Genomic DNA, 27,500 nt, shown 5'->3' with positions numbered 1-27,500 from the left:
AAATTATGATAAAAGATTTAAATAGAAAAAGCAGAAATGTAGAACTGAAAATGAATAAGATAAGATAATTTTCAATGAAAATGCTGAGACAACAAATAAGGGTTTTGGACGAATCTCCAGAGAGAGTTAGTGAATATGCATACTTAGGACAGACATTAATTGTTTCCCTAGCTCATGAGACCGAAATTGAAAGAAGGATAAGCATGGGGTGGTGAGCTTTTGGTAAACAAAATGAAATAAAATGTAAAATGACATTTTCTAAAACAAAGAGTATATAATCAGATGGTCCTACCAGTATTAACTTATACATCAGAAATATGGAGCCTTAGTAAAGCATTAAAACATAATCTAGTTAAAACTCAGAGTTATGGAAAAGCATATTGATGGAAATGACAGAGAAAAAAAGAACAACATAGATACAACAGAAAACTAAAGTAGAGGATATTCTAACATGTAAGAAAAAGAAATGAACATGGGCAGGATATGTAATGAGAATGTCAGATATTAAATGGATATTAAGAATAACAGAATGGGCCCCTAGAGATTGCAAACGAAGCAGGGGAAGGAAGAGAAGCTGATGGATTGACATGCTAAAAAAAAATTTTGCGGGTAGGCTATGGACTGCCATAGAAAGACTATAAACGGACGGGAGTAGAAGGAAATATCTGAGGTTTTTGTCCTGCAGTGGACTAATAACGGCTGATGATGTTGATAATACATTATATTATTCTCTCTCTCTCTCTCTCTCTCTCTCTCTCTCTCTCTCTCTCTCTCTCTCTCCTCTCTCTCTCTCTCTCTCTCAAGCTAAATAGTGGTACCCAACTCGATAACTCTATAACCGATGAGGAAATTTCCTGAACAGGAGTTGAAGGAGACAGGATATCAGAGTTGAAAACGCGAAAGGAATGATGGAATGTACTAAGATATCACAGGAAGTTTCCCACCCTGTTGCATAAAAGGATAATTCTTCGGGAGGGGCCATGCAAATAAAAGGGGAAAAAAATAAATAATAGCTCGTTTACTCGTAAGAATAGTGGTTATCCTTGTTACGAACAACGCAATCAACATAACAAAAGCTCTCATCACTACAAGGGCTTTCCTGTCGTGCGTCCCTAATAGAAAGATTTCTTGTCGCATCGTCTAGAGCGAAATGTGATGATTTGTATGTTTGCTGTTCATATAGTTTTGCTTTTATTTCGTTTTTGTTTGTGTATAGATTCGGTTGACGTAGCTTAGCAAAAACGACGGAAACTCGCAATCTGTGGGTCGGGAATTCGATCTGTGCTCACAGTCAAATGGTATTCATTCGTGAACATAACCTTAACCTCATTATACGCTTCGGATGGGACTGTTTAGTCCCATAGTTCGACCTGTTGCCGTATCATAGCCTGGGTTAAGAGCTTGTCTTTGGGTAGAGTTCTCTTGCTTGAGGGTACACTCGAGCACACTATGCTATATTATTTCTCTTCTGTTTTTTTTTTCTTTTTTAATCTATAGTTTATATGTGAAAGATTTATTTTGATGTTACAGTTTCTAAAAAATTTATTTTAATTGTTCATTACTTTTTTGTAGTTTATTTTCTATCCTCACTGGGCTATTTTTTCCTTGTTAGGATTATAGCTTAGCTAGTTATAATGATAATAATAATAATAATAATAATAATAACAATAATAATAATATTGTTTATTAGTTCGGTGTCTTGGACAATGCGATATCGCAATGACCTGTACCTTCACTGCAGCTCATTAGTGGCTTTGAAACCTTTAAACCATTAAAGACAAGAAAAAAAAATACAGAAAATTGGAACGGGAACTCGGTAGAGCGCATATACCTTCGACTATATCATGTTGTGTATCACAAGATAGACAATTTAATTATGTACATTTGGCACTAGTTTCATGTAAATTAGATAAAAATTGGGCACAAGTTGGCAAAAATCGGCCGATCACTCCCAAAATCTAATCAAATTGTCCTTGGATCGTAGCCAGTCATCCCACCAAATTTCATGAGATTCGGTCAAATAGTTTTTGAGTTATGTGAATCACAAACACACAGACAGACACAAACAAATGCACGCCTATCATAACATGACCTTCGCAGTAAAGTTGGCTATGGTAACTAGAAAATGCTGACCTTGAATTATTGGTGCAACAGTGCTTTGGCATTTAATGAAAAACCTCTTAAGAGAACGATCATGTCCAAGACCTTGATATATAAATAGAATCTCTTTGGATAGATTATATTTGGCGTTTTTTTTAAATTGTGTACATTCTAACATTTGCAATAAAAAGTACTCTCTCTCTCTCTCTCTCTCTCTCTCTCTCTCTCTCTCTCTCTCTCTCCTCTCTCTCTCTCTCTCTCTCTCTCATATACAACCCCCAAAATATTACTGTGAGACAAGTGAGGATGACAACGGGGTATGGATGACACAGTAGCCGACATCCGTCTTTGGTGATAGAATCAGCCTGCCCCAGCCTCCTCCTTTCCTCGTCCCTGCCCCCGCCCCCTCCATCGTCTTAATCTCTGGCTAGAAGAAGTGAGAGGAAAGGATGACAGGGTTGGGCACAGTTATTGCAGTTTCTCTCTCTCTCTCTCTCTCTCTCTCTCTCTCCTCTCTCTCTCTCTCTCTCTCTCTCTCTCTCATATTTTTTTTATCTCCTCACCAGCCTTCTCTTGTTTCATTGGATTATGGGTATAGGGTGATGCTGCTGTACTGATGCTGCTTATTGATAGAACTTCCAGTTTTTCCTCCGAGGTGAGGCGCTAAGGTCGTTTTTCCTCTTATTTGTATTCAGTTTTATGGGTTATATTATTATATATATCTCTCTAATAGTAATTTTTTTCTATCCGTCCATGGCAATTGTTTTCTCCTTATAATATTAGTAGGTAATAGGTTGGCCAGGGCACCAGCCACCTGTTGAGATACTACCGCTAGAGAGTAATGGGGTCCTTTGACTGGCCAGACAGTACTACATTGGCTGCTCCTCTCTGGTTACGGTTCCTTTTCCCTTTGCCTACACTCACGCCGAATAGTCTGGCCTATTCTTTACATATTCTCTTCTGTCCTCATTCACCTGACAACACAGAGATTAACAAACAATTTTCCTTCTCTCAATGGGTTAACATAATTGTTCAGTGGCTACTTTCCTCTTGATAGGGGTAGAAGAGACTCTTTAACTATGGAAAGCAGCTCTTCCAGGAGAAGGATACCCCGAAATCAAACCATTGTTCTCTGGTCTTGGGTAGTGTCATAACCTCTGTACCATGGTCTTCCACTATCGTGGGTTAGAGTTCTCTTGCTTGAGGGTACACTCGGGCACACACTTCTGTCTTATATCATATTTCTCTTTCTCTTGTTTTGTTAAAGTTGTTATAGTTTATACAAGAGATATTGATTTAAATGTTGTTACTGTTCTTAGAATTTTTTTTCCTTGTCTCCTTTCCTCACTGGGCTGTTTTCCCTGTTGGAGCCACTGGGCTTATAGCATCCTGCTTTTCCAACTAGGGTAGCAGTTTAGCGAGTAATAATAAAAATAATAATAATGATAAATTTCTCGTTTGCTTGCACGGCAAATATTGATTTCTTGCTGACAGATAAGGAGATCCTTGGCAATGAAATTTTTGTAGCCAGAAAGTTCTTTTTTTTTGTGGTTAAGATAATTCGTTAATCCATGTGTAATCAGGTCTGCTATAAAAGAACGAGAGAGAGAGAGAGAGAGAGAGAGAGAGAGAGAGAGAGAGAGAGAGAGAGAGAGAGAATTTATATTCAGTTAGTTTCTTGGTAATCTGTCTCTCTTCATCTCTTTGTTTTGAATACATTTGAGGAAACGTTTCTGGTATTCATAAATTTCGAAAAAACATTTCTGATCTGTGCTGTGAGAGCAAAATTACTCAACATAGTTTTCTTGACGTTTCTGTAAAAGAACGAGAGAGAGAGAGAGAGAGAGAGAGAGAGAGAGAGAGAGAGAGAGAGAGAGAGAGAGAGAGAGAGAGAGAGAGAGAGAGAATATGAATTCAGTTAGTTTCATGATAATCTGTCTCTCTTTATCTCTGCTTTGAATACATTTGAGGAAACGTTTCTAGTATTCAAGAATTTCGAAAAATACATTTCAGATCTGTGTTGTGAGAGCAAAATTACTCAACATAGTTTTCTTAACGTTTGTCCGAGTGTTACTTGGCGGGAAACGCTTATTCGTGCTTGCAATCGAAAACTGCAACATATTGCTTTGACAACCAATACGGAATTTCTTTACATGTAGAATACTTTCCTTCTATATATACACTATGAGGCATTATAATCTTTCACGTATTTTCAAAGTTTTAAATAAAAACCCTTTTGTTCGACCTTAATCTCTTTCCTGAAGCATCGTACATCTGGATCACGCTTCATTTAAACCTGTTTAGGTGTAGCGAATGAATGAGAAAAGTGAAAATATCAGCCGGGCCTTTTGCCGTTCCTCTGCAAAGCAGCCTCCCTTCGTCACAAATTATCGTTCAAACAAGTCTTGGATCAGCTGGAATGAGGTTAAAAGGAATGCGTACTCGAGCATGCGCACACCACCTATCTCGGTTTTATGCTTTTATTTTCCATATAATATTATTGATAGTTTATCTTGACTCATTTTTTTTATTTAAATAATTATATTTAGCTATCATAATTCCTTGTTCAGGTACCGTTGGGATTCTAGCCATTCACTGACGAATATTTCAATGGAAAAATAATCGACTTGTGATTATTTTCGAGTCTGTTCACTCCATTGGATGTAATTGTATGTTAAAGTTTCCAATGACATGGTTCATTCTTGCGTCTAGTCTGTATCCGCTGATATACGGCTTCGGGGCCTTCCTTAGGTTGCTCACTGATACCCTTCCATGATACCCGCTTGCCTTGTCCAGCCCTGCCCCATATGGAATATCTCTCTCTCTCTCTCTCTCTCTCTCTCTCTCTCTCTCTCTCTCTCTCTCTCTCTCTCTCTCTCTCTCTCTCAGCCGCCCGCGCACATCAAATGAATTCAATTGAGCTGTGTTATTGCGGTGTCGTGATAAGTAGTTTATTTTTTTAAATTATTGGTTTATATAACGTTACATTTAGTTCAGTTATGGTATGTTTAGAAAATAAATTCTTTATTATCTTGCGCTACAACGTTGTTATTAGCCAAACTACAAACCTACTTGCAATTAAATTCTTTATTGGCATACGCTGCAACTTTGTTTTTAGCCAAACTACAAACCTAGTTGCAAATAAATTCTTTATTAGCATACGCTGCAACTTTGTTATTAGCCAAACTGCAAACCTAATTGCAAATAAATTCTTCATTAGCGTACGCTGCAACTTTGTTATTAGCCAAACTACAAACCTAATTGCAAATAAATTCTTTATTATCATACGCTGCAACTTTGTTATTAGCCAAACTACAAACCTAATTGCAAATAAATTCTTTATTATCATACGCTGCAACTTTGTTATTAGCCAAATATAAACCTAATTGCAAATAAATTCTTTATTATCATACGCTGCAACTTTGTTATTAGCCAAACTACAAACCTAATTGCAAATAAATTCTTTATTATCATACGCTGCAACTTTGTTATCAGCCAAACTACAAACCTAATTGCAAATAAATTATTCATTACCATACGCTGCAACTTTGTTATCAGCCAAACTACTAACCTAATTGCAAATAAATTATTCATTACCATACGCTGCAACTTTGTTATCAGCCAAACTACTAACCTAATTGCAAATAAATTATGCATTACCATACGCTGCAACTTTGTTATCAGCCAAACTACTAACCTAATTGCAAATAAATTCTTCATTATCATACGCTGCAACTTTGCTATCAGCCAAACTACAAACCTAATTGCAAGTAAATTCTTCATTATCATACGCTGCAACTTTGCTATCAGCCAAACTACAAACCTAATTGCAAATAAATTCTTCATTATCATACGCTGCAACTGTGTTATCAGCCAAACTACAAACCTAATTGCAAATAAATTCTTCATTATCATACGCTGCAACTGTGTTATCAGCCAAACTACAAACCTAATTGCAAATAAATTCTTCATTATCATACGCTGCAACTGTGTTATCAGCCAAACTACAAACCTAATTGCAAATAAATTCTTCATTATCATACGCTGCAACTTTGCTATCAGCCAAACTACAAACCTAATTGCAAATAAATTCTCCATTATCATACGCTGCAACTGTGTTATCAGCCAAACTACAAACCTAATTGCAAATAAATTCTTCATTATCATACGCTGCAACTTTGTTATCAGCCAAACTACAAACCTAATTGCAAAAAAATTCTTCATTATCATACGCTGCAACTTTGCTATCAGCCAAACTACAAACCTAATTGCAAATAAATTCTTCATTATCATACGCTGCAACTGTGTTATCAGCCAAACTACAAACCTAATTGCAAATAAATTCTTCATTATCATACGCTGCAACTGTGTTATCAGCCAAACTACAAACCTAATTGCAAATAAATTCTTCATTATCATACGCTGCAACTGTGTTATCAGCCAAACTACAAACCTAATTGCAAATAAATTCTTCATTATCATACGCTGCAACTGTGTTATCAGCCAAACTACAAACCTAATTGCAAATAAATTCTTCATTATCATACGCTGGAACTTTGTTATTAGCCAAACTACAAACCTAATTGCAAAATCAGAATGCCACAAAACAAGAGCTCTAACAGGGAAGACAGCCTAGTACGGAAAGAGAAAAGCAACTAATGAAAATGTGAATTAGAAATATTGAATAATTATATAACATATTAAGATCATTAACAACGTTAAATAGTCAAGTTATATGTAAACTATTAAACGGGACTTGGGTCAACCTGTTCATTAGAAAAGCACTTGCAACAAATCTGAACTTCTGAAGTTCCACCGAATCAACTACCATATCAGGAAGATCATTCAATAATCTGGTCACAGCTGGAATGAAATTTCTAGAATACTGTATAGTATCGAGTCTCAATATAGAGAAAGCAAGACAGAATTATTATTATTATTATTATTATTATTATTATTATTATTATTATTATTATTATTATTACGACATATCTGTTTTTGACGTTGTTAATAGTTTATATAGGACATATCTGTTTTGTCGCTGTTACTATTTTTAGTATAATATATTGTTAATTTATTCTAATCATTAATTATTTCCTTATTTCTTTTCCTCACTGGGCTATTTTTCCCTGTTGGAGCCCTTGGGCTTATAGCATCATGCTTTTCCAACTAGGGTTGTAGCTTAGCTAGTAATAATAATAATAATAATAATGATAATAATAATAATAATAATAATTTACGAATATGGAATTTGATAAGATCCCAAATTATTGTCTAACAAATTAAGACTGGAGTCAGTGGCTGAAGACCAGGCAAGAGAACAGTACTTATAACATAGTAGAATGAAGGAATGAAAACACTTCCTCTGGATAGATTGATCAGCAGAAATCTTAAAATGATTTTAATAATATGCCAATTTTTGTGCAATTGAAGAATAATCAGACTAGGCGTGTTTCTCAAAAGCAAATTTGCAATCAAGAATCGTACCCAAAATTTTGAATGAGTTTTATGCAGTTAAAGAGACAGTGTCAATGAAAAGATCTGGATATTAAATTCTTTATCAGCATTATGGGTGCAGTTCAAATGAACTGTTGAATAGCTCATAAATCAAGATATTTTTATTTCATGATCTACGGAGTAACGTGTCAGTTTTTGTTGTTCCTCCACTTCAAGTACACTGGATACACACACACACACACACACACACACACACACACACACACACACACACACACACACATATATATATATATATATATATATATATATAATATATATATATATATATATATATGTATGTATACACACACACACACATATATATATATATATATATATATGTGTGTGTGTGTATATATATATATATATATATATATATATATATATATATATATATATATATATATATATATATATATACATATGTTATCTGGTGTTATCTCTGATGCAATTATACTTTGTTTTGATAATTAGTGTAAAGGTGCTATAGCAGATTCAGGGTGTAATACTTCATTGTCTTTTGTTGGTCATTATTTATATCTACAGTAGGCGATTCTTAGTGACATACATATTGCGGAGAGTCATAGCGAAATAGACCTATAGAATTAAAGGATTATTTTTTTTCTAATTTACCGTCTTATTCCTTGATGCCTAATAGATTTTCCAATTCAGTTTTATTCAGGATATTTTGCTGCACGTTTGATTCTATTATTAATTTTGCAGTTCTTACATCTGCTTATTTTTGGAGAACCCAGGTAAACATGATCAGATAAAAATTGAAGTTTTTTAATCGATGAAAATGAAGAAGGAAAAATGCTTGGGAAGCTAACGAATAAATGTAGACCATTTTCTTCATGTAATCATTTAACACCAATCCTGAACTACAGCCAATATTGATGAAATATATTATTGAAAATGTATTATTATTATTATTATTATTATTATTATTATTATTATTATTATTATTATTATTATTACTTGCTAAGCTACAAACCTATTTGGAAAAGCAGGATGCTATAAGCCCAAGGGCCCCAACAGGAAAAAATAGCCCAGTGAGGAAAGGAAACAAGGAAATATAAAATCTTTTAAGAACAGTAACAACAATAAAATAATATTTCCTATATAAACTATAAAAACTTTAACTAAACAAGCAGAGAAATTAGATAGAATAGTGTGTCCGAGTGTACCCTCAAGCAAAAGAACTCTAACCCAAGGCAGTGGAAGACCATGGTACAGAGGCTATGGCACTACCCAAGACTATAGAACAATGGTTTGATTTTGGAGTGTACTTCTCATTAGCTTTTGATTGAGTTTAACGACTAGCATTTTGTCGTTAATATTAATTTCTTGAGTTTTATGCCTAACATCATCATCATCATCATCATCTCCTCCTACGGCTATTGACGCAAAGGGCCTCGGTTAGATTTTGCCAGTCGTCTCTATCTTGAGCTTTTAATTCAATAATTCTCCATTCTTCATCATCTACTTCGCGCTTCATAGTCCTCAGCCATGTTAGCCTGGGTCTTCCAACTCCTTTAGTGCCTGGTGGAGCCCAGTTGAACGTTTGGGGAGTGCGAAGTGCATGCCCAAATCATCTCCATCTACCCCTCATCTTGATCTCATCCGCATACGGCACTCGAATAATCTCTCTTATAGTTTCATTTCTAATCCTGTCCTACCATTTAACTCCCAATATCCTTTTGGGGGCTTTGTTTTCAAAATTTACTAAATTTATTGGAGATTATTCCATTGTCATACCATGACTCATGTCCAAATAGTAACACGGATCTCACTAAACTGATATATAGTCTGATTTTATATGTAATTTTAGGTGGTTTGATTTCCAAATTTTACTTGACCTAGCTATTGTCTGATTTGCTTTTTTTTCAATCTTTTGACTAAACTCTAATTCTAAAGACCTTGTATTGGAGATCGTAGTTCCTAAATATTTAAATGATTCTACCTCATGAATCCTTTCTCCTTCCAATGATATTTCATCTTCCATGCCTAACATCCTAAATGAATTAAACTACAAAAGGAAATGTATGAATATATATGTAAATGTTTGATAGTTCACAAAATTACTGAAGTCCCCCATTATCCCATAACTTTTCACCTCAGTAAGAAACTTCTATGAAAGAAAACGTACTTAGTTTGGTATACTTATTAAAGTATGGTACACTAAATAAACTTAAACTACGTTGATGCATGTTACTAGCCATCTATCAACTAAGAGGTTCTAACTGTCATAATTATTTAGATTTTATAACCGTAAGGAAGGAAATGTAAGTTTTTTTTTATGAATTTTAAGTCCTCTTTGTAGATTTTAAACTATTTTCACCTTTGGAAGTCCGTCAACTGTTTCTAATTTTTTTCTATTCCTTCTCAAATATCACCCAAAGCTAAGTATATATTATAATGTAGTTATTATAAAGGTCTATTACAATATAAGAATAACTCTTTATCATATCAAGAGTCTTCTCTCAATGTATATATTATAAGGAAGTTATTATAAAGGTCTATTATAATATAAGAATAACTCGTATCATATCAAGAGTCTTCTCTCAATGTTAACCCCCAATTGTTTTGACAGTATGGTAGACAAGAGACAAAATTTGGAAACCAGGAAAACACCAATGAGGAAACGCATGGGCCAAAGCGCTATCGATGTTACTACATAAACTTTATGCAATATACTTTATAACAGCTAAACCCATGAACGAAACATTTCACCATCTTTATTTTTCTTTTAATATACCTCTAATTATATAGAATTTTAGAGCACCTTAGTAGGATGATTTTTTATTTATCTAATAATTTGATAATTATTATTATTGCTTTTTTTTTTTTTTTTTTTTTTTTTTTTTTTTTTTTTTTTTAAATTTTAGAGCGACTTTACACAAGAACTGCTGTACCGATTTTGACCCAACTTGGTTGTTATGTTGGATATGCCTTAAAGATAAATCTTCAAAATTTTGCATAAAGAAAATCAAAGTACAAGTACGTAGCAGTACTTTGAAAATAGTCGCAATGTTAAGTAAATAGCAAATATTGTTAGTTTATTTTTTTAACAACATTACGCAAAAACTATTGAACCAATTTTAACAAATCTTGATGGACCTGTGGGGTATGACCCAAGGACAAACGTATTAGATTTTAAAGTAAATACATCGCAGTACAAGTACGCATGCTCTCTTCTGAGTGTCCTTCTAGTTATTGTTGCTGTTGTTATTGTTATGCTAAATGGAATAAACTCTTTTATAACAATAGCCGGGCCAATTTCTCGTTTTTAAGGAAATGTAATTGACGTAATTATTTCAGCAGTTATGGATTTAATTTTCTCCCATTATGATTTCTTTTATTTATAAATATTCGTTTGTATCGTGGCAAAAACCATAGAGGTTATAACACCCGATGACTTAACTAAATCAGTCAACCAGGAAGATCAGTTTCTGAACCGCAAGTTTGACTAGGTACTACCAAAATCAGTTAATGTAAGCAATCTCCAATCATACTACCATGCAATGAATTATGATATTGAATTTATATATATATATATATATATATATATATATATATATATATATATATATATATATATATTGTATATATGTATATATATATATATATATATATATATATATATATATATATACAGTATATAAATATATATATATAAATATATATACACAGTATATATATATATATATATATATATATATATATATATATATATGTATATATATATGTATATATATATATACATATATATATATATATATATATATATATATATATATATATATATATATATATATATATATATATATATATATATATAAAGAACATCAATGTCTTCCTGTTAAAATATAAAACCTTAAAAGTCATATACAGGCTTGTTGGATCTGAATTTATAAGGGAATACTATATATTTTTGTTGTTTCTTTAGCCATAAATAAACACATGTCCGTATTATTATTATTATTATTATTATCATTATTATTATTATTACATGCTAAGCTACAACCCTAGTTGGAAAAGCAGGATGCTATAAGCCCAGGGGCTCCAACGGGAAAAATAGCTCAGTGAGGAAGGGGAACGAGGAAAAATAAAATATTCAAGAAGAGCAACAATATTAAAATAAATATCACTTTATAAACTATAAAAACTTTAACAAACAAGAGGAAGAGAAATAGGATATAAGATAGAACAGTGTGCCCGAGTGTACCCTCAAGCAAGAGAACTCTAACCCAAGACAGGGGAAGACCATGGTACAGAGGCTATGGCACTACCCAAGATTAGAGAACAATGGTTTGATTTTGGAGTGTCTTTCTCCTAGAAGGGGGTCAACACTTTTTTTTTTTTGCAGTTTTTTTTTATTATTTTCATTAAAGGAAATGAAATACAAATAACTTTCTAAGACCAACTTTTTATTCAGGATAATACACAATTATCGCATGTACTATATTTTTTTTTCCGCGGGATGGGTGGAGTTAGGGGTATAGATTGACTGAACACAAATTAAAATATGGGATAATAGGCGAATACCCTTTTCGTCTCCCGCCCCTTTGTCTCTTCTAGCTTAAGCTCAGAAGGGGATTTTGATGGCACTCCAGGACAGACCCTACATGCAGGACACTATATTCTGCTTCTTCTTTTATTTCACTCTTCGTTCTTTGATGCACTTACTATCCTGTATTCTTTTTCTTTTTTTTTTAACTTTTACACTAAAGATTTGTCCATCAACTTTCAATCGATGTTGTTGAATGACGTTTATCTTTTATAAAAACTGCTTCCTTTCATATTTTTTTCTTATAAAATAGATTTCCCCAAAAATATTAATTATACTTTTCAATAGCATATCCCTTTTTATTTATTTTTTTGTATGTTTCAATTGATGTATATATATAAATGTATTTATACATACGTACATGCATATATACACACACACACACACACACACACACATATATATATATATATATATATATATATATATATATATATATATATATATATATATATATATATCACGTTGTGTTGTTCATAACTCGTATTCATTGAAGATTAATTTCCCCGTTCATATGTTATGGCTATGTACTTTTTTGTCAGTCTTTTTTCTAAATTTCACACTGAGAAGAATGATTTCTTTCTCGTTTTTGCAATAGTTTGCAAGTTAGGTTAAGAAGTAGTCACGCTTTCTTACTTCATGTTGAGACGATGCCGGATTTGCTTCTGGTCATCACGATTTAGGTTCTTGCTTTGATGCAGATGGTTCAGACATGATGTCCTCGGTACTCGTAGATTTAAGAAGTCTTTCATCCTCCGTATTCGGGGAGATTTCTGCTATGTCTGGTGAGCCGCGAAGCTGATCTGGTGGTGCTTCAATTGAGTCGGCTTTATTTCGAGAACTTTCGTCATAGAATATAGCTGTACCTGTTTCATTATTAGGTGTTACAAATTCGTCATTTCTAGTTGTTTTTGTAGAGGCTGTATTTGTACGTTCCATTGTTTTGAGTTTTTCTGGGGATGACGAAGTTGTAGCTGCTGATGAAGGAAGATTTTCTGTTTGCAGTTCACGTATGTTTGATTTTCCAGACACATGTCTAAAGTCACTCGGGTCGCTAATGACAAAGCTCTTGGACCTTTTGTTCCTTTTCTTTGTAGAAAACTTTGAGAAAAAGTTCTCTACTTTATTCCCAGTGGTTTTCCACATGTCCTTGCTGTCGACCCCAAGGCACTCAGCTGACGAAGGTTCGCCAGATTTAGAACCAGACCCTTGAGACTCATCGAGAACTGACAGGTTACTCATAGACTTGGACATTTTAACCAACTGAACTTTCTTGTCAATCGAAGAATTCGAATTCAACCTCGGGGGTTTTGGTGGACCTTTGATGTGTCTACTACCCTCCTCACCTTTAATTTGACTTTCGTCAGTTTTGGCATCGACGGTTGATGTTTGGAAAGCCCTGGGTGGCTTTGGCGGTGGGACGATGGATCCTGGCAATGACTCAGTCCTGTGACCCCTGTTGTAGAGTTCCGTCGGTGACAGAGGAGGATTAAAGAAAGATGTTGCGGGGGTGGATGGTGGTGTCAAGGGAACTGGAAATGGCTCTGGGTCTGGTGGTGCTTGAGGCTGGTAGTCTAGTGAGTCTCTCTGTGGAGAGATTGAAATAAGTTCTGGTACACTTAAAAATTTGCATTAAAAAACGTAAATGCCTGGCAACATTTATTCCAGGATATATTGACGTAAAAGTGATATTAGGGTCACCAACCCGTAATAGATGATAACAAAGCAAGGTAAAATTACGGTCGCCCGTATTTTACTGAAATACGGTTAAGAACAGTATATTTATACGGAGAATTTCCGATTAATTTTTTTTTTTTTTTTTTTTTTTACAGTGTACTTTGGAGATTTTATGAAGCAGGTTATATGTACTCTACGAAATCATATTTTTTTTCATACTGTCAATGAATATGAAAAACGATAGTTAAAATGCCAAGTAAGCAAATTCAATTAATGGCTAACAGAGAATGGGATGAGGTACAGATCATTATTAACGCTAAAATTTGACAAGATTTTTTTTGCATCTTACCATAGTCAGCAATTTGGCGAGTTCCTCGTCTAACGAGGTGATGTCAGACATGACTTTAACTGGTCGCCGGACTGGAAGAACGTCATTAGTGATGGAAGGCTTTTTGTACGAGTTACTTTCTGCAAAAAACAAAATAATGCAGTAGTTGGGCTAATATAATATTGTTTTTATATAGACTAAAACATAAAAAGGAATATATTTAGGATTCCTTAAGATTCCATAAAACTTGCTTTATTCGATTAAAGAGAGGAGAGAGAGAGAGAGAGAGAGAGAGAGAGAGAGAGAGAGAGAGAGAGAGAGAGAGAGAGAGAGAGAGAGAGAGAGAGAGTGAGTGAGAGAGAGAGAGAGAGAGAGAGAGAGAGAGAGAGAGAGATTTTGTACTTGTGTAAAAATCATTAGATTACCGTCAATACACTGATGTAATATGCTCATTATTATTGGAACATTTCCTGAATTTTTCTTTTACTAACGAACTTGAGATAAATTGACTTAACCCGAGTGAAACTAAGACTTTGCAAGTTTCAGAAAATCTGTTCATAATGATGCTTCAGACGTAGTTTCTATAGACAATTCTTATGTAAACTATCTGTGAAAAGATTCATTTTCCCAAAATAAAGAAAAGTTTATTATTTATACAATTATTGATGGTATGTTCCTATTCAATAAATTAATAAAAGGGCAATGTTTATGGTGCACTCGTTCTTATATTATTATTATTATTATTATTATTATTATTATTATTATTATTATTATTTATTGTTTTTATTGTGTGGAGTTACCGGTTGCATCCAGCTCCCTTAGGAGTCCATCACTTTCCTCACTATATGTGCTGTTTCAAGTAGCACGCTCTTCTGCACAAGTCCTAGGGCGATATTCGAGTCCTACCTTCTCGAGTTTTCTTTTCAAATACTTAGGTATGGTCCCTAGCCCTCCTATGATTATTGGCACCACTTCTTTATGTATATTACATAGCCTTCCTAGTTCACTTCATAAGTCCTGATACTTTATTATTTTTTCACTCCACTTATCTTTCACTCATGAGTACCACAGTATTTCGACATCTATGAGTGATACTTATTCCGTTGTCTTGTGAACCAGAGTGATGTATGGCCGATGTGCTTGTATCACCATGTCTGTCTTTATACTGTAGTCCCAGAGTAGTTTAGCCTGATCATCTTCTACAACAGCTTGTGGTTGATGTTCGTACCACTTGTAGCTGCATTGTATTTCATATTTTCTACAGACTCCAATGGATAATTTTAACCACTGTATTATGTCGTTTCTTATATTGATTCTGAGCAAGTGCAGAACATTTACCGGTGATTATTATTATTATTATTATTATTATTATTTTTATTATTATTATTATTAATTTTGTTATTATTATTATTATTATTATTATTATTATTATTATTATTATTATTATTATTATCATTAGCATCATCATTATTATTATTACTATTAATTTTGTTATTGTTATTGTTATCATTATTATTATTATTATTATTATTATTATTATTGTTATTATTATTATTATTATTACTGGCAGCAGGGTGACGGATTGTGTATAAGGCGATGTACAAACTGTCTCTTTGGCTTTTACTCCTGATGCCTGGCGGTCGATCTTACTAGAATTAGTATGGACCGGCAGGGGTCACTTGCCATAGTTAGATGTATCTAGCCTATGAATCCTCCGAGGCCCTTTGCGTCAATAGATGATGATTATTATTATTATTATTATTATTATTATTATTATTATTATTATTATTATTTACCTATCCTCGTTGTTGCTCACATGTTATGTAATCAAGCCTATAGTCAATTCTTTTTAGTGAGGCATATTTGCACCGACTCGCAGGGGTGCCCTTTTAGCTCGTTAAAGTTTCTTGTTCGCTGATTGGTTGGACAAGATAATTCTAACCAATCAGATAGCATTAATCTTTTCCGAGCTAAAAGGGCACCGCTGCGAGTCAGTGCAAATGTGCCTCATTAAAAAAAATATAGTTCACTAATATTTACCTAGAGTTTGCCATGTTGACGCCTGTCTTACAGCTGTGCCTGTTGACATGGTTCGAGGCCGACACCCACCAGATGCTGAAATGGAATTATGAATAACAGGAATTATTTTTCAGTTCTATGAAATTAGTATTTATATTGATCTTTGTGAAGGGTGGGATTCTTTTTAATAAAGTTACTCTCATCAGTTTATATCCTATATATTGCCTAAAGATAATCCGAAGTTTTATCTTATTAACTTATCTCTTATCAACTTTCAGATAACTCAAGCTCTGTTAGCTATAAACATTCAATATGGATACTCCATGAGACTGCATTTAAAATCAGTGAGGTTATCATTGCATTTGATATCTCCACCGTATCTGAATTTGCCTTTAGCATCTAAATTCAGCTGCACAGTCGTGGGTTAATTTTCCGAAGAGCAATGCTCAGTATGCTTCTGAACCTGATTGTTTTATTTTCTTTTCCCATTGTTTTGCATTATATTTTCATTGGTATAAAAGAGTTTTGTTTAGTTAGACACTGATATTGATTATTTATGTTTTCTATTCTTTTACGAAAGGGACTTTAAAGAACTCTGTCCAACAAATTATTCAACTGGTAAATATGAAGAAGGCTACCCGAAAAGGGAAAAAAAACTATCCTAAATATATGTCTAATAATTTTCTATTACAGTAGCCTTTTTTTATGTTTCTCTGAACAGGGAGGAAGTGGCTCCTGAAAAAAAAAATAAAAAATCCGTTGCTGCATCATTCATGCGTTCACTGCTGAATCATGGTTGAACCTCGTGTGCATAATACTTCCGAAACATTAATCGCCTTTCATACCCACATAGAAGCCTCACTCAACTACAGTATATATGAGAAATAATAAAAAATATGGAATATATTGATCATTAATAACGTTAAAATAGATCAGGAATATATAAATTATGAAACGATACTTACATCAACCTGTTCAACAGAAAATAAATTTGCAACAAATTTTAATTTCTGAAGTTCCACTGATTCAACAGTCGGATTAATAATATCATTCCATAATCTGGTCACAACTGGAATAAAACTTTCAGATTATTATGATTATTATTATAATTATTATTATCATTATTATTATTAAATACTAAGCTACAGCCCTAGTTGGTAAAGCAGGATGTTATAAGCCCAGGGGCTCCAACAGAGGAAATAGCCCAGTGAGGAAAGGAAACAAGGAAAAATAAAATATTTTAAGAAAAACATTGAAATAAATATTTCCTATATAAACTATAAAAACTTTAACACATCAAGAGGAAGAGAAACTAGATAGAACAGTGTGCCTGAGTGTACCCTCAAGCAAGAGAACTCTAACCCAAGACAGTGGAACTCCATGGTACAGAGGCTATGGCACTATCCAAGACCAGAGAACAATGGTTTGATTTTGGAGTGTCCTCCTCCTAGAAAAGGTGCTTGCCATAGCTATAGAGTCTCTTCTATCCTTACCAAGAGGAAAGTAGCCACTGAACAATTACAGTGCGGTAGTTAACCCCTTTGGTAAGGAAGAATTGTTTGGTAATCTCAATGTTGTCAGGTGTATGAGGACAGAGGAGAATCTGTAAAGAATAGGCCAGCCTATTTGGTGTCTGTGTAGGCAAAGGGAAAGAACCGTAACCAGAGAGAAAGATCCTATGTAGTATTGTCTGGCCAGTCAAAGGACCCGTAACTCTCTAGCAGTAGTATCTCAACGAGTGGCTGGTGCCCTGGCCAACCTACTACACTGAGCATTGAGCCTTATGATACAGATAATACTTAGAATTAACTACATTCTTAGTACTGCGTACAGGGCGGTACAGCATGAGAAGTTCTGAATGCAAAGGATGGTCAAAGTTTTGATAAATCTTATGCAGTATGAACAAAGAGCTAACTGCATGACAGAGCCAGAAATTAACACCCAGATCATGATTAAGGAATTAAATAAACCTTAACCTTTATTCCCAGTAAATTAAGGTGCGAATCAACAGCTAAAGATAAGACAGGAGAGCAATACTCAAAACACGGTAGCGTGAAAACACATCATAACAAATTTATCGCCAAAATATTAAAAGGCTTTCTCGGTATGCTATTTCCTTCATTTGTCATTATAAAGATCTCGCTGTTGTGGAGTCACTGTCTATGGCCTAATTGCAATCATTCTTTGAGTTTTGTTAGAGTACACAACTTCATCCCCCATAATTTTCGCCATGCACCAATTTTATACAGATATATATTTAAGGGAATTGGCAACCATAAGTTTACGGTACATTCCATAGGTGAAATTGATGAAAAGGGAGTAACATCATTTTCATATGCAACAAGCTTGTTTTCTATACAAAATCACGTATCAGGCGTATATGGTAGAAAAACAATGGGCCAAGAACACCACCTTGAGGAAAACCACATATTACATTCCTATAGCCACTATGGTTTCCATAAACAACTACTCTTAATAATCCGGTACCTAGAAATTCAATAATGATGCTAAGAATAGACTTACTCCTATTTTAGCTTTGAGAATGAGAACTTCGGGAGTAACACGGTCAACTTCCTGACCACAATCAAGAGGGATTTGTGTACAGTACTAGAAATTGTGTGTGTGTGTATATATATATATATGTATATATATATATATATATATATATATATATATATATATATATATATATATATATATATATATATATATATATATATTGAGTGTGTCCCTTTCTATACCCTGTGGTAGGGATGTAAGAGTACTACCATTGTATGTAAGGATCAGAAACTTGGGCTTTAAGACGAAAAGAGGAAGCAAAGCTTTATAGAACAGAAATAAGAATGCTAAGGTGGATTATGAGAAAATCACCGTTTGAAAGATTGCAAAATGATAAAAAAAAGAATTACAGGTGTAGTAAAGATTACCGAGATGATATGAGTAGCACGACTGAGATGGTGTGGGCACGCGTTAAGGGTGAATATTGGGGAGGGAGCGAGGAGGACTTGGGAGGAACCTGTATGGGGAAGAAGATAAAGAGGGAGGCAGAGAATTAGATGGCGAGATAAGGTGAAGGATGGTGGAAGAGGACGTCTTTGATCGAAGCCATTGGAGAGGGCGCATCAGGCAACCGATCCCTTACTGTAGGGATAACGGTGGGGAAGAACCTATGCCCCTTTCTGAGTGGGGATACCTTAACGTGGTGAAAGGATTTGTGTATCGCCTTGAACAGCAAAGCTGCACTAGTCAGGGACACCCCTACTATAGTCAATTTTTTTAGCGAGGCAGATTTGCACCGACTCGCAGCAGTGCCCTTTTAGTTCGGAAAAGTTTCCTGATCGCTGATTGGTTGGACAATATAATTCTAACCAAACAGCGATCAGGAAACTTTTCCGAGCTAAAAGGGCACCGCTACGAGTCGGTGCAAATTAAAAGAAATTGATTATAGGTTGATTTGCTGTGAGCGAGCATACATGTCTCCCATTATCACCAATCCGCACTGGCCAGCATGGTGATGAAAGCTGGCCAAACCCCAGACATGAATAAAAGACATGTCTGAGTTCTTTGTCCTGCAGTGTACTAGAAACGGCTGCATTTGTTGTGTATGCGTATATATGTATGCGCGTATATATATACACCTCCAAATTTTGTTTGTCCCAGAGAAAAACAAAACAACAGTTAATCATACACAATGGTGCTCAGGCCGAGCCAATTTTGTAAGTCTTGCACATCATCTTCATATAACCTGTACAGTAGGCTAAACAGCGGCATGCTCTACAAGGCCCCAACATGGTAGTGCACCCCTCTACATTTAATGTGTTCTTCAGTCTACGTTATAGTAGCACTGCCATTCCATCTAGATAGAACCTTTTAAAGTCTTTCTAAACGTCCAAAACTTCCAAAATATGCACATTTTACTTCACGTTACTAAACTCGTTCAAAATACTGATCCCTCTTTTTATCCATGCTAACCCTTATACCACATAGTCATATCCCCATATCTTTGCCATGTATCTACATTTCTTATCATTTCACCCATTCTATCTGTTCATAGCTTCCATCTTTTCCTGCAGTTTTATTGGGCCTCCCCGCGTCATATCGGTAAAGGTGAATTGGCCTGATAGTCCATTCATGCAGCATAAATTTGGGTCGTTGAGAAACAGAAATTCTCTTCTAAACGTTTATTGTATCCTGTTATGATAATCATTTCGCATATCTTGTAGACCCACAATCATCTTTTTTACATTTACTCGCAAGCCACTACATTGACCAACAATTACAATTTATCAACCATCTATTCTGACATACATTTCCCCGTGCTTTTGGATTTATTTACCATAGTACTGATATTACTTTGAACTTTCTTTGACGAAATATCCCAAACTCCTTCATTATGTCTAGAGCTTCTCTTTTTCACCAGGTAATACAGCATCATCTGTTATCATTAGCCATTTACACTTCATCCATACCCAAACCAGTCATCTTTCATTCTACATGTATTGTTTTTACTTTTGTTACAACTTCATGTCTGTCCTCCCTTTTGTCTTGGAACAGCGCTTCAAACTAGGCCCGTCCCATTATCTGATATATGTCACTTTATTATTTACCCTCCTGCTCTTGTTTTAATCCTCTTCCATATACCCATTCACTAATAGCGTCAATGTGTGGCTTCATTGGCTCAAAGTTGAACTGCTGATATTCAACTTTCCTCCTGTATTCTAATATATTGAGAATGTCCCATTTGCATTTTTTAGCCATATTTTGAATTCCTTCTCCCTACATGCATGAATACTTAGACTAGTGTCGTTTTTTCCCATTGAAACAGATTATCTTAACATTTTTAGTCACATACTGAATTCTTTCTCCCTACATGCATACATACATACATACGTAAGTGCTGATAAGAATCATCTAGTATGAACAGTCTAGGGATAAGTACAGAGTCTCATTTGAAAAGATAAGACGTTTAAGAAGTTACCTTCATTCGCCGGAAGAAGATCTTTGATGTGGATTAGATCGTGCAATGCTTGTTCTAATATTTGAAAAGCATTTCTCCGTTCATCTGGCTCTTCGTCGTTCTCTTCCCGTAACTCCTCCTTGCTGGCCGAAACGTCCTCTTTCGCATCATCCTCAGAAGTTACTAATCTATTATCAAATATTTTCTCGGCTTCAATTATGGATAGTCTTGGCTTTGATTCCTCGATGAACGAAGATATTATTCGAAGGTCATCTTCTGTCCCGTTCTTTTGGTCTGGTCCGGCAGCCGAAAGAAACTCTGTTCTCTCTGTCTGTTCTATCAGCTGGGTTATGTCCGTTGGCTGGTTTTCTGCCATTGCTTGAATATAATTTGGTAAGTTAATCAACTCTCTTTTCAAGTTTTTTGGAAGTTCTCTTTTTCTGTAAAACACGTGTGTCTACTTGAATTTCATTACATTGGTTCCCTCATTCTCCGTTATTTCTGATGTGATTTGATATCTTTATCTACTGATTAACGTCGATAATATATTACCGATAAGATAACCTTGCTTTACATGATTATTATTAATGATATCATCTTGTATCTTGCAAGAATTTGTTCACTAAACACCAACTTCTAATTGAATATTAAGTGGTATTTAAGGCGCATACGCCTAATCAACTATTCACTGCACCTATGAAGTCCTTTTACGTTTGTGGATCGCCAGTTCACTCAACGTTTTGTATCACACTTTTAGGCTTACTTAGCTAACAAACACTTTTTTTCCCACCGATGTCATTTGACATCAAAACACTGGTTACCTGATTGGTGCTATATTCCTTTTAATATGGTTAAATCATAAGTAAGCAGAGATATCGGTATTTCAGGGTTTAGTAGGTAATTCCATCTGTCTACTCTCCAGTCCACCCCTCGCTGACACGGCTCACACTGGTTGGGGATTTGAGAACGTCATCCCATAAAAGTCCTATCTTATCTCTTATCTATTTTACTTAGAATTTGTGTGTATCTGATGATTGCATAAATTTCCATGGTTGTTGACGCTGGTTGATAAAATTTCATATCTGTACCGTAGATTATTTCATTCACTGTCAAGTTTTCATTAAACTTGTTCTATGATGGTAGTGAAATGTAGTTTTTTCTTCTCATTATTATTATTATTATTATTATTATTATTATTATTATTATTATTATTATTATTTATCTATTATCTATTACCTATTATCTATTATCGATTATCATCATTATCATTATTTATTATTTATTTATTGATTATTATTAATTATTATTATTTATTATTATTTATTTTTATTATTTATTATCTATTATTTATTATTAGTGTTGTTGTTGTTGTTGTTGTTTATATTATTTATATTATATATAATTATTATTATCATTATTATTATTATTATTATTATTATTATCATTATTATTATTATTATTATATGCGCTCGTGTTTACGGAACAAATATATTCGATATTACTTGGCTAGGAAAAGCCTTCGCAGAATGAAATCTTAAATTTCAAAATAAAAACAACAGGAATGAGACTGGTGTAGGCTACAATTGGATAACAGTAGGGGTAAATAGTTAAAGGTACTAGAGAGAGAGAGAGAGAGAGAGAGAGAGAGAGAGAGAGAGAGAGAGAGAGAGAGAGAGAGAGAGAGAGATACATTCCAACGGCAAATTTTCACGGGAAATAGCGTCAAAGATTGTATAAATTATATGATTATGATTTCATGGTCAATGATTGTTTTTCTGCCTGAAGATACCGCAAGGCTTCCTAAGTACAAACAGTATATTTTAATCGTGACAGTTATCTGACTTGTAGTTCACTGATAAACCAATATTGTGTCGTCTTATCCTCCCTGTTAGCATTGACATAATTGCCATTATCAGTATCCTTCAGTTCATTTTTATCTGTCTGTGAATCATTTCTTCCCTTAGATTTTGTCGTAGTACTGATTTTTTCATAATTTGTTTATAGACATAAAATCAGTGACACTTTTCGTTCTTGTTCCTGATCTTCTTCATGGTTACTTTGACCATAATCTTCTCTTTTGTCGTGCAACTAAGGAACAGTCTTCTTTTTTTCTTAGATGAATCTCTAAAATCCCAACAGCAACTTTTTTTGGCATAATGTCCCAGGGAAACACTTACTGTTTGCCTGTCCTAAGTATGCATGTTCATTAACAATCCATAGATGTTCTTCCATAACCCTTATTTGTTATCTCTGCATTTTCATTGAGCATTATCACAGTTTTACTCATATTCATCTTCAGTCCTACATTTCTGCTTTCTCTATTCAAATATTCTATCATCTTTTACAATTTCTCCAATGATTAACTAAACAGAACTGTCATCTGCAGATCTTAATTTGTTAAGGTAGGCTGTTCCCATAAATGTTAATTCCTGCATTTTCCCAATCTAAATTTTGAAAAACTTCTAGGCATGTCGTGAATAATTTAGGAGAGGAGAACTCTCTCCGTCTCACTCCTTTCTCAATTGAAAATTTTCTTATTTTTATGTAGCTTTGGGATTACTCTACTTCCCATATGGATATCTTTAAGTGTATTATCATAAAATTCATCTATTCCTTGTCTTTGATGGTCTTTCATCACTGCTGAAGTTTTGACAGAATCAAAAGCTTTCTCAAAGTCTATAAATGCCATACATAGTGGTTTGCCATACTCTCTCTCTCTCTCTCTCTCTCTCTCTCTCTCTCTCTCTCTCTCTCTCTCTCTCTCTCTCTCTCTCTCTCTCTCTCTCTCTCTATATATATATATATATATATATATATATTTATATATATATTTATATATATATATATATATATATATATATATATATATATATATATATTTATATATATATATAAAATATATATATGTATATGAGAGAGAGAGAGAGAGAGAGAGAGAGAGAGAGAGAGAGAGAGAGAGAGAGAGAGAGAGAGAGAGAGAGAGAGAGAGGGGGGGAAATACCTTAACACGTTGAAAGAGTTTGTCTATTGTCTTGATCAACAAAGCTATACCGTTCATGGTCACCCATACTAGGTTGGTGTGTTGTGAGCAATCAGAGGAAAATCTCCCGCCATCACCAATCTGCACTAGTCAGTGTGGTGATGAAAACTGCCCAGACCTCAGATAGGAATTGACATGTCTGAGACTTTTGTCCGGCAGTGGACTAGAATCAGCTGCATTTGTTGCGTTTTTATATATATATATATATATATATATATATATATATATATATATATATATATATATATATATATATATATATATATATATATATATATATACAATGATGCAGTTGGTATATCTATCTATCTATATGCATACATACAATGATGAATTTTGTATATGGGCATTTATTTTGCTCATTGGGAGGTATTCATAAAAATGAAGGATATCCTTGTAAGCATAAGGTAGAAGTACAAGGTAATTCTCTGAAGCAAAAGGTAGAAGTATAAGCAAATATTTCTTTCCATATTCATAATGATTACCTTTTACTTGCGAGGATATCCTCCAAGCAGAAGTAAAAGGTTGACTCGTGTTTCGGGAGCGCTTAGTTACATGTTGGAACTTGTAAGATTTAATTTGTGCTATCATAATTAGAAAGAGTTTAGTATTTATAATACGTATTTAATGTCCTGTTTTTACTTGTATTTAATTAAGTTTACGCATCAGAAAGAATACAGACGCCGCCGCGCCTTCCCCAAAGCCTCGCTGGCGACATCTATCCCCCACCCCTTGCATTATAAGTTCTTTGACCTCTTTTTTTGCTCCCCCACCCCTTGCATTAGAAGTTCTTAGACATCTTTTTTGCTCCCCCACCCCTTGCATTAGAAGTTCTTTGACCTCTTTTTAGCTCCCACACCCCTTGCATTAGAAGTTCTTTGACCTCTTTTTAGCTCCAACACACCTTGCATTAGAAGTTCTTTGACCTCTTTTTAGCTCCCACACCCCTTGCATTAGAAGATCTTTGACCTCTTTTTAGCTCCCACACCCTTTGCATTAGAAGTTCTTTGACCTCTTTTTTTGCTCCCACACCCCTTGCATTAGAAGTTCTTTTACCTCTTTTTAGCTCCCACACCCCTTGCATTAGAAGTTCTTTGACCTCTTTTTAGCTCCAACACCCCTTGCATTAGAAGTTCTTTGACCTCTTTTTAGCTCCCACACCCCTTGCATTAGAAGATCTTTGACCTCTTTTTAGCTCCCACACCCCTTGCATTAGAAGTTCTTTGACCTCCTTTTAGCTCCCACACCTCTAGCATTAGAAGGTCTTTGACTTCTTTTTAGCTCCCACACCTCTAGCATTAGAAGTTCTTTGACCTATTTTTAGCTCCCCCACCCCTTGCATTAGAAGTTCTTTGACCTCTTTTTAGCTCCCCCACCCCTTGCATTAGAAGTTCTTTGACCTCTTTTTTGCTCCCCCACCCCTTGCATTAGAAGTTCTTTGACCTCTTTTTAGCTCCCACACCCCTTGGATTAGAAGATCTTTTACCTCTTTTTAGCTCCCACACCCCTTGCATTAGAAGTTCTTTGACCTCTTTTTAGCTCCCACACCCCTTGCATTAGAAGATCTTTGACCTCTTTTTAGCTCCCACACCCCTTGCATTAGAATTTCTTTGACCTCCTTTTAGCTCCCACACCTCTAGCATTAGAAGTTCTTTGACCTCTCTTTATAGCTCCCACACCTCTAACATTAGAAGTTCTTTGACCTCATTTTAGCTCCCACACCCCTTGCATTAGAAGTTCTTTGACCTCTTTTTTAGCTCCCCCACCCCTTGCATTAGAAGTTCTTTGACCTCTTTTTTGCTCCCACACCCCTTGCATTAGAAGTTCTTTGATCTCTTTTTAGCTTCCACACCCCTTGCATTAGAAGTTCTTTGACCTCTTTTTAGCTCCAACACCCCTTGCATTAGAAGTTCTTTGACCTCTTTTTAGCTCCCACACCCCTTGCATTAGAATATCTTTTGACCTCTTTTTAGCTCCCACACCCCTTGCATTAGAAGTTCTTTGACCTCCTTTTAGCTCCCACACCTCTAGCATTAGAAGTTCTTTGACTTCTTTTTAGCTCCCACACCTCTAGCATTAGAAGTTCTTTGACCTATTTTTAGCTCCCCCACCCCTTGCATTAGAAGTTCTTTGACCTCTTTTTAGCTCCCACACCCCTTGCATTAGAAGTTCTTTGACTTCTTTTTAGCTCCCCCCCCTTGCATTAGAAGTTCTTTGACCTCTTTTTTGTTCCCCCACCCCTTGCATTAGAAGTTCTTTGACCTTTTTTTATCTCCCACACCCCTTGCTTTAGAAGATCTTTGACCTCTTTTTAGCTCCCACACCCCTTGCATTAGAAGTTCTTTGACCTCCTTTTAGCTCCCCCCCCCTTGCATTAGAAGTTCTTTGACCTCTTTTTTGCTCCCCCACCCCTTGCATTAGAAGTTCTTTGACCTTTTTTTATCTCCCACACCCCTTGCTTTAGAAGATCTTTGACCTCTTTTTAGCTCCCACACCCCTTGCATTAGAAGTTCTTTGACCTCCTTTTAGCTCCCACACCTCTAACATTAGAAGTTCTTTGACCTCTCTCTTTAGCTCCCACACTTCTAGCATTATAAGTTCTTTGACCTCTTTTTAGCTCCCACACCTCTAGCATTAGAAGTTAATTGACTTCTTTTTTAGCTCCCACACCTCTAGCATTAGAAGCTCTTTGACCTCTTTTTAGCTCCCCCACCCCTTGCATTAGAAGTTCTTTGACCTCTTTTTAGCTCCCACACCCCTTGCATTAGAAGTTCTTTGACCTCACTTTAGCTCCCACACCCATTGCATTGGACCTTCTTTGACCTCTTTTTAGCTCCCCCCCCCATGCATTAGAAGTTCTTTGAACTCTTTTCAGCTCCCCCACCCCTTGCATTAGAAGTTCTTTGACCTCTTTTTAGCTTCCCCACCCCTTGCATTAGAAGTTCTTTGACCTCTTTTTAGCTCCCACACCCCTTGCATTAGAAGTTCTTTGACCTCTTTTTAGCTCCCACACCCCTTGCATTAGAAGTTCCTTGACTTCTTTTTAGCTCCCCCACCCCTTGCATTATAAGTTCTTTGACCTCTTTTTAGCTCCCACACCCTTTGCATTAGAAGTTCTTTGACCTCTTTTTAGCTCCCACAACCCTTGCAATAGAAGTTCTTTGACCTCTTTTTAGCTCCCACACCCCTTGCATTAGAAGTACTTTGACCTATTTTTAGCTCCCCCACCCCTTGCATTAAAAGTTCTTTGACCTCTTTGTAGCTCCCACACCCCTTGCATTAGAAGTTCTTTGACCTCTTTTTAGCTCCC

The 27,500-nt window shown here is 35.0% G+C and overlaps 2 protein-coding genes across 2 annotated transcripts in view; one reads left to right on the top strand and one right to left on the bottom strand.

Annotated features, from left to right (window-relative positions):
* The window catches only part of LOC137634319 (neutral amino acid transporter 9-like), a 115,268-nt gene that overhangs the window by 39,312 nt on the left and 48,456 nt on the right, over positions 1–27,500 (top strand). The window lies entirely within an intron of this gene.
* On the bottom strand, positions 12,635–22,087 carry LOC137634153 (uncharacterized). Its single transcript, XM_068366403.1, has 4 exons — positions 21,172–22,087; positions 16,215–16,289; positions 14,196–14,314; positions 12,635–13,756 (listed from the first exon to the last, which is right to left on the bottom strand). The coding sequence occupies exons 1-4, from the start codon at positions 21,524–21,526 to the stop codon at positions 12,842–12,844; spliced, it is 1,464 nt and encodes a 487-aa protein (XP_068222504.1). The 5' UTR covers positions 21,527–22,087; the 3' UTR covers positions 12,635–12,841.

This window comes from Palaemon carinicauda, chromosome 44 (genome assembly GCF_036898095.1).
Source record: "Palaemon carinicauda isolate YSFRI2023 chromosome 44, ASM3689809v2, whole genome shotgun sequence".
Taxonomy (NCBI): Eukaryota; Metazoa; Arthropoda; class Malacostraca; order Decapoda; family Palaemonidae; genus Palaemon; species Palaemon carinicauda.
Note: the sequence above shows the minus strand (reverse complement) of the source record. Positions and strands in the feature narration are given on the sequence as shown.